The 22,318-nt window shown below is 42.2% G+C and overlaps 1 protein-coding gene across 2 annotated transcripts; it reads left to right on the top strand.

Annotated features, from left to right (window-relative positions):
- Positions 1-2,342: 2,342 nt before the first annotated feature.
- On the top strand, positions 2,343-21,793 carry dse (dermatan sulfate epimerase). Of its 2 annotated transcripts, XM_084029931.1 has the most exons (6): positions 2,343-2,498; positions 4,943-5,411; positions 10,011-10,264; positions 15,473-15,712; positions 17,914-18,121; positions 18,841-21,793. In XM_084029931.1, exons 2-6 carry the CDS (start codon positions 4,987-4,989, stop codon positions 20,576-20,578), a joined length of 2,865 nt encoding a protein of 954 aa, XP_083886057.1. In that variant the 5' UTR covers positions 2,343-2,498; positions 4,943-4,986; the 3' UTR covers positions 20,579-21,793. The 2 variants fall into 2 exon arrangements, with proteins under 2 accessions (XP_083886057.1, XP_083886058.1); XM_084029932.1 differs by lacking the exon at positions 2,343-2,498 and having other exon boundaries at positions 5,221-5,407.
- The last annotated feature ends 525 nt before the right edge of the window (positions 21,794-22,318 follow it).

Here is a 22,318-nt window from a genome sequence, read left to right as displayed (position 1 = left end):
ATGTGTGGATTTGCGGAGCCGCCCGCTGCCCGGTGTTGGTCTGCGGTCCAAGGGCTTTTCACCCAGCTCTGAGGGCACGAGGCCCGACTATTAATTGTGGGACTAATTGTGGATTTGCGTGGCCGTGGGCTGCCCGGTGTTTGAGTGAGCTCCGAGGGCTTTTCAGACAGCCTTGGGGGTATAAGTGCCGACAGTTTGGCCCGGTTCGATTGCCTATTTACGGGCAGTATTTCGGGCGGCGCGTCTTAGAGTTTTGAGTCCGACGGAGCAAAGTAAAGTTCTACTGCTGCTGAGAAACTAGTTCCTCAAAAAATGGATGATTCATGCGATGCGAGGTTAGTTTTGTTTCAAATATTATTCTATCAACACAGATATGTACATCGACAGTCTAGTGTTTTAATTGATTTGCCTCGGGTGCACTGTGGAGTGGGCAAGACTGTTTTTAATGCCTGTCTAGCTAAGAACCATTGACTTGCGCTAGCCATAGCATTAGCAAACTCGGCAACTAGAAGAACTGAATGAAATTTCTTGAAAACGTCTCCAGACGTCTCGAACACACCGGCTGACTTGGAAAATAGGTCTTATGTCCAAAATTCCGAACTATCCCTTTAAAGTACTTTTTTTTTTTTTTTTTTTTTTTTTTTTCACCCCGTTATTGCTGTAGTTACAAGCTTTTAGTTTTTTCATCTTTGACATTTGTGTTAAATTTTAACATAATACAAATATATGAGCTATCTGACCGCATGTTGACTTTATGCAAGAGTTAAAATAAACAAAGCCTGAAACAAAAGTCACAAGGAAAAAGCTAGTTATGATAATCAATGCATAAATGAATATGGAAAAATAATTCAAACAATACAAAAATCCATATATGTACATACATACAAACTTCTCAATACCTCATAATAAAGAAAAGAAAATAATACTTTTTTCACTACTCAATCATCAGAATCCTATCCATCACCATGTAGGTTATCTTCTCCGTTGACATGTTTATTACCTTTTTTGTCAACCAACTATGTACTTGGTGTATTTCGGATTGTTTTAGTTGAGTGTATTCCAAACATGTAAAATAAAAAACAAATGGTAACAAAAAATAAACTGAACTGTACACCACACCAAACTCAATATAGAAAATGATCATAAACAACAAATAAACCAAAATAAAAATCACACGTCGAGAAGCAGCAGGAATTAAGAGGAACTGAGGATGCACCTAGAGAATTTCCCAAATATTTTTGTCCAGCTCTGGTAAAGCTGGTGGTGTGGGTTCGGTTTCAGGTTCCTTCTGTTTGGAGTTTGCATGTTCTCCCTTTGTTAGCGTGGGTTCTCTCCGGGTTCTCCGGCTTCCTCCCACAGTCCAAAGACATGCAGGATGGGGATCAGTTCATTGATGAAATTGCCTGTAGTTGTGAGTGTAAATGTTTGCCTGCCTCTATATGTCAGCCCTGTGATAGTCTGGCCTGTCTGGTACCAAGCCCAACACTGGGATCCCTGACTGCGTTGGATAAAATCATTCTGATTCTCTCAAATCGGGTAATGTACTTTCCAATCTCTTTCCAATCAGGGAATATATTTTTCAGTGTGTGTCTTACATCGTGTTAGTTTTCTCCAGCTTGGACTGAGTGGTGACGGTGGATCTGATAAACACAAGCTCAGAGCGCCACCCTTACTGGATCTGGATCCATCTGGATTCTGGTGTGAAGCTGTGAACAAAGTTAGCTTCATAATTCAAGGTCAACTTTACAGCTAAGTGTTAAAGTCATCTTAGTAGCTAACTGCATTTGTAGCATTGTAGCGACCTGTCAATCACAAGGTAGCCCTGCCCTAAATCATCCCCTGCTATCTGGTCTATTTGACTCTAGATGGACCATAATGTACTAAATGAACATCATGCTGTATTGAAGAAGACTTGAAACTAGAGATTGAGACCATAAACTCATGTTTGCAATGTTTACTGAGATAATAAATCAAGAGAGAAGTACGATAATTTTCCACGTTATCAGACTTCTTTTTACAATCAGAGGAGTCGCCCCCTGATGGCCAGCAGAGAGAATGCATGTTTAAGGCTCTTTAGAGTTTGCTTCAGCTTTCAGAACCGGATGTTACCTTCTAATGTTAATGATACAGTTCTTAAAGGAGAACCAATAAAAGCGCACTAGAGGAGCATCTTGAATCTCTGGTCGGCTGTGGAGCTCTCTAAGTGGGAGGAGGTGCAGCAGCAGCAGGAGCAGCCCTTTAATTCATTAGGTCTCCTTTAAGTCTCTCTCTCTCTCCCTCTCTCTCTCCCCTGCCGCCCCTCCTCACTCTCGAGCATGACGTCCCCCTCCGCCGTACTGGCAGACTCTCTCTCTCCCTCCCCTCCCCTCCCCTCTCACTTCGTTCCGTCCCCTAAAACAAACTTTTTATTGATCATATTTATTAAAACAAATCAGCGCGGCGCCGAGAAGAAATGAGCGTTGTGACCGTTGGGGATCTGTGAGCGCCGCTTCTGACAGGTAAACGGCTCCTTCTTCCTCTTCTTCCTCCTCCTCCTCTTCTTCTTCTTCTTCTTCACTGCTGCCGAGGTCGACGCCAACGAGGCTACTTTTATGCGGTTTATCAATAGCATCGATAACTGATATATTGGGCGAACTTTCGGCGACGCGTCACCTCGCCGTTTGGTGGTTTCTAAAACGTGGGGAAAGGCGAACAGAAGCCGCCTGATAGGAAATAAAACCGAAAATGACTTTAGCTGAAGGAGAAGTTGGTTTGGAAACGATGAAGCAGGAGAGTCTGGAGGGAGGGAGGCTTCAACCGTAACTGACTCTTTACCTACAAAATATTAAGCTGTCATAACATTTCTGTAAAATAATACAACACATAATTGCTATTTACATAAAGTCCATGAAAGTGGCCAGTAAGGCCCGAGCCACGGTGTAAATGTATGTCTTTTTTCATCTAATAATAATATAATTAATAATCTAATTATTCCCTAATTAACTAAAGACGACTATATGTAGATATATAATTACATTACATGCTTACAACAGTAAATGTGCAGTGCATTGTCATATCACACTTGATATATATTGAAAGAATACACAATATAATGAATGTATTAGGACACTATAAATATACCAGACTACAACAACTACAGTATAAAATATATATATAAAAAAGATAGGATAAACATAGGCCTACTACGGAAGACAAATAGGGCCACATGTGACAATATTATTTCTAAATTCAAAGGCTTTTAATCATGACTTTAAAAGAGTGCAAATCTGCTGCTTTTTTAAATTAATTAATTAATTAATGCATATCACAGCAAATCAAGAGCTCAGTGTCAATGCTGCCTTGTGTAAAATATATGACTCAAAGTGAAGTAATGTGTGAAGCAGACTCTTTAAACGGGGCACTGAGGTCATGTCTTGTGTGTGTGTGTGTGTGTGTATATAATGTATTTCTTTCCTGGGCTGTTGGGGGTGGTGCTAACAACAGTGTGTGAGTTTATTCTTTTACAATTAAAAACGCACATGGCAGAATCATCTGTCTGATTCTGTTGTTTAGATTTAATATACTTCAATTTGATTATTTTGGGGCGAAGAACAACTAGATTAACTATGGGCTATAGGTATTACTATCAGTATCAGTAATTGATACACTTGGCTACTCTGTGCTACAGACACATAGTGGTCAGTATTTAGTGAGGTTTGATGCTTTCACCTGCGTTTGGAGAAATCAAATTATTATTATTTTTTATGGAAAAATTCCCGTAGCCAAAGGGGCATGTCTTCAAATGTCTTGAAACCTAATTCTGGTTATTTTTACAGGGATATAACAGGAAAAATGGAGTAAATCTAATGCTGGAATGTGCATATTAAATTACTTTTGTTTCGTAATTTATATAATTCACGGAAAAAGTAATTAATCGTTTGAGGGAATTAATAAAATATGAAGATGTGGGCTGAGAGCCTCAGTCATGGACTCTAACGATGCTGTGCTAGTAGACCTACTGCAGCAACAACAATAATAATAACAATAAAGTTTAGTTCTATTACACTTTCTTACTAAGTGCTACAAGTACGTCAAGTCCCCACCAAAATATTGAAATCCAAGTTATTTTGGGATCAGTCTAATTCAGTCTTAGCTTTCCTCAGTGGAAATAGACTTCTGACACAGTTGCAGCTTTAATGAGGAATTAGTCCGGGATTGTCTTGATGGCTGCGAGTCCACTCGTCCTCATGTTCACCTCAGAGGAATGTGAAGGTCAAATGTCAAACTTGACTTCAGGAGAGGCAGCATTTTCTTTTTTTTTTTTGTATGCGTCAACCTGAGCTAGCCCCGTTTATCAAACGCAACGCAAAACACACGCACGCCACCAGACGGCCCTCTGCAGCAGAACGGACTCCAGTCTAGACGCCATTGAAATCACCAGCGAAGGGTTTTCCAGCAGGCCTTTGCCAAGAGCTCCGCTAAGGTCATGGAATTTACTCCCATGTTCAGAGCAGACACGGCGGGCCAGCTCTTGTCTTTCTGGGTTTAGAGGTTGTTCCAGCAGGCCGGGGTATAACGTCCAGACCAGCTCCGTCTCGCCATCTGGGTGTGTGTGGCGAGACTTGTCTGACCAACTCAGAAAATCAACCCTGGGAAGTGAGTATTAGGTAACGACGGCGTGCAGCGGTGTAACACGACCGCCAGGTTTTGGCTGTGACGTGGAAGTGAGGAGTTTATGGCAGAAGGGGTATCATTATATTTTTGGGAACCGCAAAGAAGTTCTAACGGCAGTAACTCGTATGTCATCGGCCGGTAGTGTTGTGAGTTCTGGTATACATTTCTGTGGAAAGCCTGCATCATCAGGAATACAGCTGTATCTAATTATTCAAGGAATGCAGGGCTTTTGTGAGAATATGGGCTGGCTGTGTTTAATGCTTCTCTTCCCCCCACTGTTCCTTCTCAGCTGAGCTCCGTCGGCAATGCAACAGTCCCCTGTCTGATGAGACGATGAGGACCCACACCCGCGGGGCCCCCACAGTCTTCTTCCTAAGTCTGCTGTGGCCCCTGCTCGCCACTGCAGCGGCGGCGGCGGAAGTGGACCCCAGCGGAGGAATCCCCTTCATGGGAGGCAACTACAATGGTCACCCCATGCTGTACTTCAACCGGGGGGACGTGGAGGAGCTGCAGTACGCGGCGGCCGGAACTCACCAGGACATGGCGAGGAGGATCCGTGACGCGGGCGAAGCCATGCTGGAGCATCCCAGGATGTACCTGCCGCCCTGGAGCCCCGCAGAGTTCAGCGCCCGCTGGAACGAGGTGTACGGAAACAACCTGGGCGTGCTGTCCATGTTCTGCGTGCTGTACCCACACAGGACCGGGGCCCTCGACCTCGCCAAGGACTACATGGAGAGGATGGCGGCTCAGCCTAGTTGGTAGATTTTCTGTCTTTTTATTACTGTATTTACTATTAGTGAGACATGGGACGATGTGAAAATATCACGTCACCCTTATCCCGGCCGAAATAACCACGATTCACGATGTTATCCCGATAATCATCACGAGATGCTTAAAACGCTTGAAATAACACTAAAACATACTGGAATAAAAAACAATCATATGATGTTTAATAAGATGATCATTCATCATAAGAGCTGCGTCCCAATTCAGCGGTCGTTGACTCGATTATTAAAAGATTATCTCTTTTGGATTTAAATATAATGATAATTTCTCATTCAAATATTTCAAACCAATTCCTATTTGATACAGATACAAAAAAAATGAATAATCGATTATAGACTTCACTGCATTGATGCAGAATCATTCAACAAAGCATGGCGATGCATCGTACAATCAAACCGAGCTGTTTTGCTTCTCCCGTCACCTAGCAACCAGCTGTGGTTGACAAGAAAGAACACAAAAGAGGTAGATGTTATGTTTTGATGGAGTTTTTGTATTTGTTTTTTTTTTTAAAGCTAGACAGCTTTAACAGGTCACTCCTGGTGATATTTACGATTATCCCGATAACAAAAATTCACCACGCTCAATTAATTGTTTCTTTTTTTAAATCGCCCCCTCTCTATTATAAGTTCATCTTCAACACATAAGTAACCAGACCAGAAAATACATTTTGTTAATGATTTAATTCATTTTTATGTTTTAATTTGTATGTGTAATGTATTTTGAATTCAACAAAAGAAAATATATGAACTGAAGAATAATTGAATCGGCTAAATGAATTGAGCAGCTTATGGCTGTCGTATTGTGATAAAAGAGGACTTTCTGTGACTTTCTAGCAAGGCCCCTAGTGAGGTGCTCCAGGAAATATGTTCAGCAGCTGTTTGCTGAACATGAAAGGAAATGAAATGTTCAGATGGGAGTTGAATCGTCCACTGCAGGGCTGCCTGAGCTAGGACTGAAGCTCCTTCTCCAGGTGACCAGACTGGGATTGTCTCCATTCTGCTCTGACTTTCAAAGTTATGTAAAATCCCCCTTTTGTTTTGAAATAATGTATCCTCCAAAAATGCCCCCAGGCGTCGTACGTTTCTGAAAACAACAGATGTGTTGAATGTAGACGTTTTTTGACCCATTCGGTCGGTTATTGAAAGTCACGTGGTGTAATCATCCGTGGTATAATCAGCAGTATGATAAGTCCACTATGGTGGGTCAAACAAACACACGACTTTCACCCAGGAGACTGTTTGTGTCCCGTTGGAACCCAAAAGTAAACGTTGCACTTGTTACTTGACATTATATTAGAAAGTCGTTTCCCAACATTCACCATGTGGCACGTTTGTGCAAGGAGCGTGACAAAAGGCTGATATGAAACATATTTATGGAATCTATTTTTTGTTATGAAACACGGACATTCACCCGTGGTTTGCAGAGATGAACAATGCCAGCTGTTTTCTCCTTTTTTTGTGGTGACTGGCATGTTGGCACATATCTCAGAAGGAGCGTTGGTGACATCAAGTAAAGCTGAATTCATACGGCCATTTCAAAAGAAAATATTGAAGGGTCATAGGATTTACTGTGGTAATCTGATTTAATACTATTAAATGTAGAAAGTGTGTGCAAGGTAAGCACAAATGAGCTAACATAGGGAACTTCTTGAAGCTACATATTGATTCTCAAGACCAGAGGTGAGAAGTAACAAAGTACAAATACTTTAGGTATCTGAGTACCAACACAAAATGCAGATGGTACCCAAGATCCTGGTCTGCTCCAGATTTCTGCCTAAAGGTCTGTTATGGATTCATTGACTCAAAACATCATGAGCATGTTCTAGTACTTCTCTTTCTGAGATAACGTTTGGTGTGATATGACACTATAAATAAAATGTAATTGAATAGATGATTGAAATTATTAATAAGACACGAGATTCAGTCAGCCTTGCAATAAACCAGCCAGTAGAAATGTCCCTCATAGGGACTTTAATTTATACCTTGAGTACGTTTCAGAGCCTGTACTTTTCACTTTTACTTGACTGAAGAAGTTGTACTTCTACCTTGACCAGATTAATTTTGAGTATCTGTACTTCTACATGAGTACAGGATGTCTGTACATTAGATGTCTGAGGTCCTCATCACCTCCTTTTGATATCACGCTGTCGTGGTGCTTATTCCCACACAAAGGTAGTGTTGATCCTTTTACCACTAACCACGAACCTTCGGTCCTGTTGGAACAAAGATAACGTGTATTCCCTGAAACACCCATATCACTCAGTTCCATGGATTTAAATCACAAATTTATACCAAAAAAATGAAGAAAGGAAAAACCAAACCCATCCCTGCTGTGCTTCATACCGTGAGAAGTACGGCCAACAAGTCATCTGCATCCATTCATTCAGCCCGTGTTTGAATCCTCTGGGCTTTTCATAGTCTGAACCTCATGCAGCCATCAGCCGTCCACGGCGCTGCCTTATTTCCCTAACAATTTGATTTAAGGTCAATGAACATTAGTTCTGCCTGCGAGTGCAAAGCGGTGGAGAAGTGGATTACAGCCATTCACTGCTCGGCGGCTCTCCACAGCCTTTTATTCCCAAGACTAAAGGGATGAAGGTCTGAGAAAATGACGCTCGGAGAAGGCGGCTCCATGCCGGCGTCCATGGAAACCTACTGTTCCTTCACATACATTCACATAATCTCACGCAGTCAGTGCTCACCAGGTGGCTCTGGTGATTCAGTGACATCAACTGTCTTTATTCTGGGTCTTGTGTTTCTTTTTATGTATGAAGATCTTTTTTTATTGCTTTTTTTATTGTAGTGTACATATAAGGAGCCAAAAGTCCACAGAGGCAGAGCAAACATAAAAACATGAACCTTGAATTTACCTTCAGTTTACTGTGGAAGCAACAGATTGTTGACGTTCAAAATGACTCCTCTAAAGCCAACATTTTGTATTACAAGCAGGTTTTTTTGGTCTGTTATCAAAGATGACATAATCCTCCTCGTGGCCGCTGTGTTGGCTCCAGCAGGAAGGGGATTGTCTTCCCGTGGCTCATTTGGGTGGGGGGGTGAATGCGACATCGATGCAGACATTTTTCACAACATGGTGTTGTGCGCCACAGTGCAGAAAGGAGAAGCCACTGAGCATGTGTTTTCACATCTCCAGAACACACTGTGAGTTTTCTCCTTGGCCGCACTTTTCTTATGGTCACTGAACCTCTGAAGGTTTGTGCACAGCGGCTCCAGGAATCTGCCAGCTGTGGTATTCAGGACCTTCAATTATGTCTCCGACAGGACCATGAACCATGTTCTTATAGGGAACTTCTACTTTGTGGCAAACTGGTGCCTGCTTTTTCTTTTTTTCTTTTCTTCGTCTTACACAGACTGTGCAAACATACAGAAGTGAGATTTTGTTTGCTTTGGCATAATTTTCTATACAGTCCAACTGTGACTTTATTATGGTCTTCCTTTTTGCCATACGGACAAATTGCAACATAAAGAAGCAATCAATTTAGCGTTCATCTGCGTGACAAGACAGGAAGTGACTTTTAAAATAAACCTCAATGGCCACTTAACACGTGAAAGTATTATTAAGTAAGAGTTTAAAGTACAGACTCTGGTCAAAGTAGAAGTACCAATTCAAGTACTTTGAAGGACATTTCTACTGGCTGTTTTTTTGTCTGTTGCAAGGCTCATATTAATAAGGAAAAAAATAATACATTCCCCCCAAATGCATAAAACCTTTCTTTTTTTCATAACTTGGTATTTTATTTTCTCTCTGCTGACCAAACTATTTAGTGACAGAATCATTCTAGCAACCTTGTAAGATTCTTCCAAAAGTCACGTTTTATATCTGCGATATATATGTAAAAAAAATAAATAATAATACATGTATTTATAAAGCACTTTCTATGTGATGTACAACAAGAACAATAAAGTAATAGAGTAAAAATGTTTAATTAAAAACAGTTCATAAAAACAAATTCAGAAAGAAAACGTTAAAATTAATAAAAGTAAAATGACAATAAAAAAATAAAAAAACACAACTCAGGACTCATATGTAGCAGTAAACAAGCTGCTAATATTGGCCAATTACAATGGCCTGACTGATAAATCTTGAGAGCATTTATTTTCCCCACAGAATCACGTGTACATCTCAGCGTGATTCACTGAGTCATCAGATGAACTTCCCTTTTCTCTTCAAACGAGCTGCATGATTTCACGACACCTTTCGCTCTTTTACAACGCCATCACTTCAGCAGTCAGCACTCTTCGATGCTGTTAACCAGGAGAGAATCTGCAAACGCCACTCTTTCTAATGTTTCTTTATTGGTAAGCAACGGTGCAGCTGTTGTGGTGTAAAATGCTACTTAGCATCTTTTCTTTATGTTGCTTTTCAAAGTGAATAGACGTTCTACAGCTGTGGTCCGGATAATTCAAAGGCTTAGCAAAGAAAAATGGCTTCTTCTTCTTCACATTAAAAGAGTGACATTGTTGCACCTGATCCCCATTCAATGTTTATTTTCCACGTGCTCCACATGTGTTTGATGCCTTACCCGTAGCTCTGTGTTTGCTTTTGTGTTGCAGGTTGGTTAAAGACGCCCCCTGGGATGAGGTGCCTTTGGCGCACTCTTTGGTCGGGTTCGCCACCGCTTATGACTTCCTGTACGAGTACTTGAACAAGGACCAGCAGGAGCGCTTCCTCCAGGTGATCGGCAACGCGTCGCGCCTCATGTACGAGAAGTCGTACGTCCGAGGGTGGGGCTTCCAGTACCTGCACAACCACCAGCCCACCAACTGTGTGGCTCTGCTCACAGGAAGTCTGGTTTACATGACCCAAGGTTAGTGGACGGGGATTCAAGTCTGTGAAATGGTCACGCAGGAAGTGCCTTCAACTTGTATTCTTACTGGTGACCATCAGGGGGCGACTCCTCATGTTGAGTTTATGGTCTCAGCCTCAGGCATGATGTTCATTTAGTTAATTATGATCTATTTAGAGTTAAATAGACCGTAAAGCAGGGGATGCTTTAGGTCGGGGCTACCTTGTGATTGTCCGTGTTTTTCTCTTACAACTAGTTCTTTCACAGTGTGTGTTCTTGCAGTTATCGTCACCATTTTGATCACCTAAAAATGTCTTGTTCAGCTTTCACGGTACTCAGCCCCACCCAAGTGTCAGTTGTGATTCCAAAAAAGCCCAAAAAACAAGACGGCAAAGGCTAAAATGCCGAACTCGAAGGCTTCGAAACGGCAGTCCACACTCACAGTAAAATAATCTAAGTTTGAATGGTGAATTTTCATTATTGGGATAATCGTAGATATCCTGATGAGCAACTTGAAAAATCTATATCTTACTATAACGGTGGAGAAGTTAAAAATGGACCCTGATTTAAATATGATATGTTTATTTTGGCCGGGCTTATCGTGACATTTTCCTATCATAAAATGCCAATAAAGCCTATGTTTTTTTACCCTCGTGGAGACGGGGCCTAAAGATGAGCTCGTGGGTCAGTATGTCCGGGGGATTCCCTGTGTTTTCTGATATTATCAATAACCTGTTTACCTGCAGCTGTCTCTGATATGATACGACCAAAGTATTGAGATCTCCTTCACTCATTCCAGCTCTGTGTGGGAGCTGTAAGGGTTAGAAACCTGCCTTGCTCAGCATTAAGAGGCTTCGACTCGACCTAGTCTGGTTTACTGTGGAGGTTTAGTCGTGCATGGTCTGATTCGGAGGATTTACACCCTAAGGATCCAGCAACTTGAGACGTACAGTCGTGAGGCTAGTTTTGACGTAGAACACCATTAACTATTGATTTAGAGTGTAAGCTCACAGTTATATTTGAGGCTTTGTTTTTAGAAAACTCGATCACATCTACCTCCAAGAACCTTTCAGCAGGTTCAGATACGGCAACTTCTTCAGACCACGTTAGACCACGTTAATAGTCCTCAGTGAACGTGACTTTGTATTTGCTGACTGTGCCTTATAGATTTAAGGTTAAGGTTAGTAGTGCTGCAATAAACTATTTTTATTATTGAAAAATTACTACATTAATTTATTATTTATAAAAAAAAATTGTAGTCAAATTAGCTCTATAATGGCTTTCATGCTCAGTGACACAGCACACCACCTGGTCTTCAGTATGAAATATACCCACATATACATGTAGATATTATATATATATCTGTCAATAACACATTTCTACTGGCTGTTTTTTTTGTTTTTTTTGCAAGGCTAACTGAATCTAGCGTCATATTAATAAGAAAATAATAATCGATAATTCCATTGAGCCTGTTTTGAAAATATGGGGATTAGAAAGTACAGCTGTTTGTTATAAAATGTAGGGAGTAAAAGTTCAAAAAAGTTAGAGAAATAAATACTTAAGTAAATGTACAGATACCTGAAAAGTCCAGTAACAAAGTATTTGTACAGGGTCGTGTCTCCTAATTTACATGGTGAGACTTGCCATACTCAGTTTGCTCATTAGAGACACTTGGAGTGGAATTTCAGTGAAGTCAGCCTGAGGTCATCCGCTCATAGCTGCACTTAATCCTCGTGAACTCTCTCTCCAGATGAGGTTCCCCACATGACTCTCGACCATTTCCTTTGTGAGAGCGGGTACAAGTATTAGCGGCTTAATGTTTGTTTTTGCCTCAATATCACTATATTGTATTTGAGTGGCGGTAAAATGCCTGCAGCACTTCATTTGCAGAGAATTAGATTCCTGTGACAAAAGATCCGGTCTGGATGTGAACTAATAAATACAAATAAAAACTAATGAATGACAGCTGGCTCACAGTGAACCGCTGTGGTTTTACTTGAGGTGCTGTTTTTGTGGAGGGCAACAACTTTTTGCTTGCTTTCATCTTGTGTGGAGCCCAGGAAATCAAGTGAGTTGGCTCTGCCTGTCTGTGTTACCTGGAAGGCGATCTGTTTACCACAGCTTTCATATTGGCTGACCTTGTGCAGAGGTGATGGTTTCATACCTGGCAGGAGTGGCTTTTAAAAGATTATTATGTATTTGCAATCTTTTTTTAAAAGAAGAAGAATTTTAAGCTGCTTCATTTAGCAGTCTCAAGCCTCTTTTTTGAAGCTGAGCGGCCTGACTGCATTCCATTATACGTATATTTATCATTCATTTCCTGTGCAAAGGGATGACATTACATCCAAATATTATTCCGCCAGGATGGGTGGGAATAAATGGAAAGTTTCCAGTATGCATGACCAGAGGAGAAGAAACAAACTCTGTCTTCTTTATTGGTTATTTGACACAGGTGTTAAGCCCATTGTTTAACTGTTTGGACAGGTTATTATTATTTCATTATTTTGTGCCGTGTAATAACAATGAACAATTCACCTGCCGCTCATTGAGGTTAGAGATACTCCGTCCGTGAGTCTCTTATAAACCACATGAGACGGCAGCAGCACATTCCAGATACAGGTGTTTGCTTGTTGACGCCTTGAAGCTGAACCGTGTACGGTTTACCCACAATTCATCTGTAGTGAACCCGAACTCGTGCGATGCATCACTTACTGCTGCTGCTGGGGGATGAGGTGTCGTAAAACTTGGTATCCTGTCAAGACATTTGAAAAGTCAAGTCAAGACGCTGCGATGTCTTATTCCATGTTTTGAATTATGTCGGAGAGTATCTGAATATCAAAATTCAAAAGAGGCAATGCTCTTCTTTATTAGCTATAGCTGCTTAGAATATTGTCACCGCTTCACCTTACCGTCAACCGAAGCCACGATATCCTTCTGTGCTCTCTTCAAAGCCACCAGACTCCATTTCTAAAAAAAAACAGACTCACATAATGTTATTTATCGCTTATTCATTCAAGGAGACTTTATGATTTATGATGAACGTTCACTAAAAAAAAAATGTCTTAAAAATAAAAATGTCTCCTTTTATTATGCAGTGAGATCTTATGATTTGTGATCGTATTATTTCATATTTTATGATTCACTAAAAAGGATGTTCAGTTAAAAAAAAAGTTTCTTAACAGAATGTAAAGTGATTAGCAGTTTGAATGCTATTTTAAGCAGATTTTGATGATAAAATTGTGAATTGCAGTTATCTTGGCAGCATAATCACATTTTCACGTCGTCCCATGTCTACTGCAGACAAACTGAAGGAGCAGAGAAACAAGTCAAACAGCGTTGTTGGAAATAATAAATCCCCCCGGACGTAATATGTGCTGACGGAGGGATCTGAGCGTCCACACCCAACCCCTTTGCTAACAGCATGGGAGACAGCAGCATTACCCCCTCTGCTTGAGGCAAACTAGTCCCATTATCAGACTGTGGGAAAACAGGAAGTAAAGCTGAACCAGAGTTGACGCTTCTCTCATGTAACTGACTTTTTTTGTATTTCAGTCATGTGGCGTAATTTGTATATTCAGCACCGTGTCATCGATTTCCTTGGATTTTGTATTGATGATGTTGGAGTTTCGGTACGCGGTTCTTCCTTTTTCATGGTAATTGTTTTTTACTAACAAACTGCTGATGGGAGCTGAAAATCTAAAATGCATCATATCATTGTTGATGTAGTTTATCCCGGGATTGATCTATTAGTTATAAAGCTCCCATCAGCTCTATGTGCTCTAATGTTGGCCAAAAACAGAAGCCATGAAGCAAACGTATCTTAGATTTTCAAATCGCTCCTTTGCCTTCAAGTGGCCAAAATAAACAACAATAAATGCAGCTTTACATAAATTAGATTGTAAACTTGAACCAGATTGACATATTGTGTTTGTTTCCCCAGTAAGCTCTCATAAGAATGTAATTTAGTTTTACTTTTGAGGAATCTCAAAGCCTGAGCTGCCCTGAAGTGTGGCCCTGGACTGTGTGAGCGCTGGAGAAGCTCTGTTAGTGTAAATATAGTCTTTGTGCGTGCCAAGAGTTCCTGTTTGATGGTAAATACCTGCTCTGTGTAGGCCAGAGGTCCCCAAACCAAACACTGTAGGGGACGGCTCCAGTGAGCGGACTCGGGCGGCGGGGCGGCTGCTGGCCGGGGACCGCCGATGCCCCGGGAATCATCAATGAACTGAGGCTGGAGTGTTTTTGTGGTCGCTTGTTCTCATAGTAAAGTCTATGTGTGTGATCCAGAGTGTGTGAGAGAGTATACAAGGTGGAGTCTGCCATGGTGGTGTCATGCTTTCCATAGCCACAGGGAAATATGTGTGGAAGGTTTCTTTAGGTAACAGACCAAGAACACACACTCATATGTGTATATACTGTATACATGTGTGTGTGTGTGTGTATATATATATATATATATATATATATATACACACTTTAGAACACAGGGCCTTTGTCAGTTTGTAATGCAGGATCTCCCATTTCAAGTCCTTGTCAGTAATTGAAACACTTTCATGCAAACCTTTGGGTAGCAACGCAACCTGTCAATCAGCAGGTAGCCCCGCCCTAAAGCATCCCCTGCTTTCTGGTCTGTTTGACTCTAAATGTACCATAATGTACTAAATGAACATCATGCTGGATAGAAGAAGACATGAAACTAGAGATTGAGACCTGATTAAATAAAAGGTTAAATACACAAAGTGATGTTTATAATGTTTAATTAGTTAATAAATGAAGTGAGAAGTCTGGTCGTTTTCTCATTGACTTCCATGCAATCAGACTTCTTTTTCCAGAGGAGTCGCCCCCTGATGGCCAGCAGAGAGAATGCAAGTTTAAGGCACTTCTGCGTGACTTTTCTGAACTGGAGGTTGCCACCTGTCTATTTTCTAATTACTGTGAAATGTTGACAGGAATTGGCCATCAGAGCTGAAGATACACTTAAAGCATGTTGCTTTTGAAACTATGAGATGAATACCTCCGATTTAATTGATACGAATCCATTCATACTTAAGGTCACATCAACACCTATACTGCTCTCTGCAATTTTATTGTCACATCACACTGAATTTGACTGAAGACGGTCAGACAGAAATGGCGGTTAGCTTTGCGACATGCGTGATAACATTTTACTGAAGGAGGGGGAGATCGAACTGTATCTAATATGTGAAACCATCTCAACTCCCTGTCTTCTAGGTTACCTCCAGGAGGCCTACCTGTGGACCAAGCAGGTCTTGTCCATCATGGAGAAGTCCATGGTGCTTCTGCAGGATGTGACGGACGGCTCCTTGTATGAAGGCGTGGCCTATGGGACTTACACCACCCGCTCTCTGTTCCAGTACATGTTCCTGGTGCAGCGCCACTTCGCCATCAGCCACTTCGACCACCCCTGGCTCCTTAAACACTTCGCCTTCCTGTACAGGACCATACTGCCAGGTAACTGTCACATCACCTGCTGTGGTCAGAACAGTTGTTTACTTGTTTTTTTTAAAGGCCTGAATTTGACGCCATGTTCACTGCAATGGATATCTATAAAGGCAGCCAAACACAGAGTGGATCAACAATCTGTCAGTAAGGGTTTCACTTAGCTATGAGCGGCTGATAGATCCAGTTAGTCCTGAGGGAATGCTCTATCCCAAGAGTTGGATAGATTAGATCAGACAGGAAAATAACCTTAGGCTGCCACCGAGCAGAGAAGCTCCTCCTCTGAGCCGATATGGGGGCATGCATGCGTGTAGTTATTACCTTCCTGGATACATTTCAAAGCTGAGCTGCAGCGATATGTGATGTACTGGAAGTTTTGTCAGAAGTTCAGGGGGAGGGCAGCGGTGGAGGAGGGGGCCCCTAGGCTGGGATGGACATTTCACAGCCCCCTGCCAGCAGTACCTCTAATTACATCAGCCAGCAGGGCCTTGGATCCGAGCCACAACAGCAGCATGAATGTTGCTGAGAGAGGCTGAACCCGGGTCCAAGCGTTATGGAACAGGGTTAAAATATCGCTGAACGGTCACAATGTGTGCCCTCTCCCTCTCTCCTTCAGTTTGAGCATTGAAAGGAACCGAAACTGCATTTTTTTTTCAAGTGATAAATGGAGTAATACGCCAAAAGAAGTCAGGTCAAGTGTCAGTTGAAGTTGTGTCTCTTTAAACTTGAGCGCCAGAAGGAGTTTCGTATCAGCACTGAATGCAAATGAAATATCAGTTTGATGATTTCTCCCCTCTCACTTCCCGTGTGAAGCATATGATAAAAAGAGGATGTGGGAACACTTGATTTCCCGCTGCAGCTGTTGTCATTTGATGATGCCAGGACACAATAACTGTGAAGTCTGTAAATGGATCTGCACTTTTCTAGTCTTTCCCACCGCTCCAACCTGCCGTTAAGGATCTAACTTAACACAGTCACACACAGCGATGGCACAGGGAGAGGGGCAGTTGACTAGAAATATATCTGACTTGTCAGCGCTAAAAGGAGTTAAAGTGAAATCGCTTGTTGAGTTGCTCTCGTCCTGCCACCCGAGTGTGAACATGCTCACATATTTCCCTACCCAAATCATAATGAGGCTGTCAGCAATGTGCAGGTGATGAAGGGAACGGGAAGTTGATGTCAGTTACAGTGAAACTAAAAGCAGTGGATGTGTCTTGACAGTTGAAGCATAAACCCTTAAAGGGACAGTTCCCCCCAAAAATAAAAAATACATGTTTTTCCTCTGACCTGTAGTGCTATTATCTGCCTTCTCTCCAATACAAAGGAACTTATGGCACCCGGCTTGTGGTCAAACAACAACTGTAGTGTCTCTTTCCAAAGGTCATTACCCAGTTCCTCAAGATAATCCACAGACCTGGTTTTGAGCCGTTTCGCGCAGGAACTACTTTCTTTCTACTGTGCAGAAGGAAGCACTGGATAAGAGTGTTGTGACAGCGAGATATAAACATTAAAGGCTTCCTCCTTGGCTGAACTTGAACGTTAGCTGGCCCAGGTGAGCTCAGGAGGCTCACAAGAGCCTCTCATCCGTCTTGATTTTCAGGATGAACTGTCCCTTTAAATCAGCTAAAACATGAGTTGATGTGTCAGCACTTCAGAGGGTGAAATCCTTTTTGTGTGTGTTTACAAACAGTGGACAGAAATCTAAATGTGCAGCTAACACCAGAGCGCCAAGACGTTTTGAATCTGAGCAGCACTGTTCACTTCAACTTGGTCAGTGCAAATAATCCGATAGCATTACCGTAATTCCTGTAATACATATCTGGAAGAATGTGTTCATTGTTTAACCCCAAACTCACGGTGACAGTGCAAAGAGAAATAACACTTTTATGATTGTTTTTTGCTTGACAAATGTAGGACAACAAGAGTGCAAGGTTTTCCTTACATAACGGCAAACAACAAAACAGTGTGAACAATTCGAGCTGGGTCACAGGGAAGGGGAGTGTGGTTCATGATGAGGGGGAGGGGGGCACCTGAGGTACATATCCACGACCACCGGCCAAATATTAGTATGAGCTCTGTGTGGTGGTTTGATGGAATTTACAAAGAATCCACATATTTCTTGAAGTGAAATTTTCCTGCATTTTATTTGTGGTTATATACGATATTTCCGCATGACCCACTGACGTTGTCCTCTGTTTTCACCGTCTCCTCAGGATTTCAGCGGACTGTAGCCATCGCCGATTCCAACTACAACTGGTTCTACGGCCCGGAGAGCCAGCTGGTCTTCTTGGACCGCTATGTGTTACGTAACGGCAGTGGAAACTGGCTGGCAGATCTGATTCATCAAAACAGGGTGATGGAGGGGCCAGGGCAGGCTGGAAAAGGCCAGCGATGGTGTACTCTCCACACAGAGTTCATCTGGTGAGCTGCTGAAATTGGCTTCATAATAGGAAACACATGAGTCCATTTCTTTTTTTCCATTTAGAGCTATTATTAAAGGGGAAATCCACCCCCACCCATTTAATTACATAATGACATACATTTCTCATATCTGTCCATGGTTAAGATATTTGAATGGAGTGCTGTACCTAGTGATTATTTCATGATTAATCAACTGAATCAATCTTTTTTTTTTTTTTTATTAGTTATTTAATATAGAAAATAATAAGAGATAATGTTTCATATTTTCCCACCACCCAAGGGGTTGTCTTGAAATTTGTTGAAAAGTCAAAAACCCTAAGGTGTTGAATTATAATGCGAAACAGAGAAAAAGCAGGGAGCATGTTAATGTGGCTTTTTCCTTCAAATGACATCATCAGCAACCTCAGGGCGACGATTAAGTCACTGGCCCGGGACATCATTCCAGCACTTAACTCTGGTTTTTAGACAGACAAAGCTGACTAGTTCCTCTTTTCCAGTCTTTAGGTTAGGCCACGCTAACCACCTGCTAGATTGAGCTTATGTGTTAGCAGAAAAGACAGGCGTGTAAAAAAGTGGGTAGTCCAAAAATGTAAATTGCAACTTGTCATCACACAAATAACCTCTGGAAAAACCTTTAAACCGATCAGATTTTCCATCACTGGTTGCTTTTGAATGATGCCCACATTTACCCTCCTGATATCCATCCCCTCGTCCCGCAGGTACGACCCAGGACTGACTTCCAAGCCTCCGTCAGATTTCGGGACGTCCCAGCTGCACTACTTTGAGGACTGGGGCGTGGTGACGTACGGCAGCGCTTTGCCCGCGGACACCAACCGCACCTTTCTCTCCTTCAAGTCGGGGAAGCTGGGGGGACGCGCCATCTTCGACATCGTTCACCAGAGCAAGTACAAAGAGTGGATCAAAGGGTGGCGGAACTTTAACGCCGGCCACGAGCACCCTGATCAGAACACTTTCACGTTCGCGCCCAACGGCGTCCCGTTCATCACGGAGGCGCTGTACGGACCCAAGTACACGCTGTTGAACAACGCGGTGTTGTTCAGCTCTGCGGTCTCAGGGAGTTGCTTTAAGCCGTGGGACGGACAGGTCACGGATACCTGCGACTCCAAGTGGTTGAAGTACAAGGCGGGGCTGGCGGCGGACGCCCAGGGCCGGGTGGAAGCTGCTATGGAGAGACAGGGAATGGTCTTCATCCGCGGCGAGGGACGTTCCGCCTATAATCCGGAGCTGAAGATCCGGAGCTTCCAGAGAAACCTGCTCCTCCTTCACCCGCAGCTCCTGCTCCTCGTGGACCACATCCACCTGGAGCCAGACAGCCCGACCAGGGCCATGAGTGCCTTCTTTCACAACACGGACCTCCCGTTCCAGGGTACGAAGATAGACGGCGTTCACGGGGCGTATGTGTCACACGGTGAGGATAGATACAAGATGTTCTGGATGGATGACACGGGCTACAGCAGCAAAGGAGTGGTAGGTTACTGGAATTACCCCCGAGGGTACCCGTACAATGGCTCTAACTATGTGAACGTCACGATGCCGTTGAGGTACCCTCACACCCGGGTGGCCTACATTTTCTTCGGACCCGGCGTGGACGTGCAGAGCTTCAGCCTGCGCGGCGACGATCAGCGAGTGGATATCTACCTCTCCACCAAGGACCACTCCTACACGATCTACCTGCTGACCGGAGAGGTCACCAGCAAGCCCCTGTTCGCCATGGTGCTGCTGGACCACAAGAAGATCGTATTCGAGAAGTCTGCGGACGAGGAGGACCGCTCGCCCGAGGAAGTCGAGGAATACGTCAACGTGATGGAGGACAACCTCCAGCACGTCAAGCCCGTCTTCCAGCAGATGGAGAGACACATCCTGGGACGGGTTCTCAACACCGCCAGCTTCCGCAAGACTGCAGAGCGCCTGCTCCAGTTCTCCGACAAGAAGAAGACGGAGGAGGTCATCGAGAAGATGTTTGCCATGTCTAAGAAGCAGGGCAAGGGCAAAGGGGGGAAGAAGGTGAACCTCGGGGAGAAGCTCTCTGAGAGTCTACCCGACATTTTTGCACAGATTGAGGTGAACGAGAAAAAGGTGAGACAGAGGACTTCGAAGCGTACATACGAGGACAGTCCGGAGGAGGGGGAGGGGGCCTTTGTGGATTATACAGACAGCAAAAAAAACAAAAAGGGGGCCTTCGTCAAGGGCCGCAAATTCAAGGAAGTTCACACGGGGGCCACGGCGGGGAGCGAGGGTCTCTCCAGCACCGCCTCCTACATCAGACTCTTCCTCCTCCTGAACACCGCCACCTTCTTTTTGCTGCTGGCCGTGTTACTGACTCGCTTCCAGAGAGGTCGAAGTTTACACACGCAGAGATGCTTCTACACCATCCTTCTGATCGACTGCTTCATCCTGCTGTACCTCTACTCCTCCTGCTCCCACACACAGTGTTAACGTCTGTGGTGAAGTATAAATGCTGCACCCCACACCTCAGTCTGAGCCGGATCTTATGACGCAGTATTAGGGCCACTTTTAGAAAATTAAACAAAAACACAACTGAGATTTCAAGAATCTTTTTTTTTAAATGTTTGAAAAAGTCACAATAGTCCAACGATAAAGCCATAATGTTAATTCTTATTTCTGCTTATATCGTGGTCTTACACCGTCTGTCAGCTTGTATTGGTTCATTCAGAGATGCGGCTGAGCTTCATCCATGAACTCTTCATTATAAGTTTTAAGACACAAAATGAGAACAATGACGCATAATGAGATGTACAATTTTTTTTATCGTAAAATGACAATCTTATCTCGTAATGTGGACTTTTCGAGAAATTACAACTTTATTCTTTATAATAATATAATTTAATGCATTTTATTCTCACGTTATGACTTTCATTCTCATTATATCTTGGCTTTTATTCTTGTAATGTTATGACTTTTTTTAAAAACCCAAATTACTATTTAATACTATTATTATGATTTTTATTTTGTTAATATGATTTTTCTTTTTTCTTTTAGTTTTATTACTTTTTTAAATTTAAAGTTTCCTTTCATAATATTATGATTCTTGCTGTCATCGTATTATTTCTTGAAATTACGATATATAATATGGCTTTTTCTTATTATTTCTTATTTATACAGAAAATCACAAACTTTTCCCTGTGGGGGCTTTAGGATAATAATTTATAAATGACAACTTTATTCTTGTGATCTAATGACTTTTTCTATAAATTACAACTGCATTCTCATAACATTCTGACTCAACCCCTCAGAATGTTATCAGTGCATTGAAATCTCATTTTGTTTTTTTGTTATATTCTGTGGCTCAAATACTCATAAGATCTACATAATGGGTGTTCAGGAAAAACAACTGATTCCAAATAGGAATTGATGAATTGCTGAGATGAAACCAGACCACCTCTGATGTAATGAGCTTCTGTGGAGCTTTAGACTCAAGTCTGTGTGAAGTTTGTCCTCTAGTGTTCAGAGGTCCTGCCTTTTTATCAACAATCTCAAGGTTAGCCACTATGACACAGTCGCCACATCCGTGCTTGAGATTTGTCCACGTAGTTCATAGAAATACCTTTAAATGTATATATGTGAAGGCAAGATATATTTTTATGGTGTTTATGTTTTTTTTACCATTTGTAAATAAAATTACTACATGCAGACGTATGCATTCATCGTGTCTTGTGTCTAATATTGCCAGTAGTGATTTTTGAAGATTTTTGAAAACCCTGCGGTTGACGTTTGTTTATTCCCAGGGCATTTATATATATATATATATATATATATATATACATTCACATTCACACTAATGCAGCGTTTGTATTCAATATCCATCTGTGTTTCTTCTTCATTTGCTTGTGTTTCACCGTTTACATTTTTCTTTGTGTCAACAACTCCCACCAAAGCCTCATCCCAACAACGTGACAGTCTGTCCTTCAGTTCTTTGTAATCTTTCATTCATTCTGAAGAGGTATATCTTTATAAACTATACACAAATACATCGTCTCAGTTTTAAAAAATGCTCGGTAATTTTCTCAAACAGCTGCAGCATTTTAGTTTTCAGTATTAACGTTCAACGGAGGAAAAAAAGAAAGACAACAATGCATTTGCTGGGGACTATTTTCAGCAGTGGATTAATACATATTTGGTGCGCTGGTCCATTCCCACAGACTGCGTCGGGACCAA

The sequence above is a fragment of the Eutrigla gurnardus genome (genome assembly GCF_963514095.1).
Source record: "Eutrigla gurnardus genome assembly, chromosome: 16".
NCBI classification, from domain to species: Eukaryota; Metazoa; Chordata; class Actinopteri; order Perciformes; family Triglidae; genus Eutrigla; species Eutrigla gurnardus.
The sequence above is the reverse complement of the archived record's forward strand: the minus strand, read 5'-3'. Positions and strand labels throughout refer to the sequence as shown.

What these genes read in the sequence shown, in the direction of transcription:
- dse (XM_084029931.1), top strand. Translation starts at nt 4,987, where the DNA reads ATGAGGACCCACACCCGCGGGGCCCCCACAGTCTTCTTCCTAAGTCTG. An exon ending in TCTGGTTTACATGACCCAAG is followed by an intron (nt 10,265 to 15,472) that starts GTTAGTGGACGG and finishes CCTGTCTTCTAG; the next exon opens with GTTACCTCCAGGAGGCCTAC. An exon ending in CTCCACACAGAGTTCATCTG is followed by an intron (nt 18,122 to 18,840) that starts GTGAGCTGCTGA and finishes CTCGTCCCGCAG; the next exon opens with GTACGACCCAGGACTGACTT.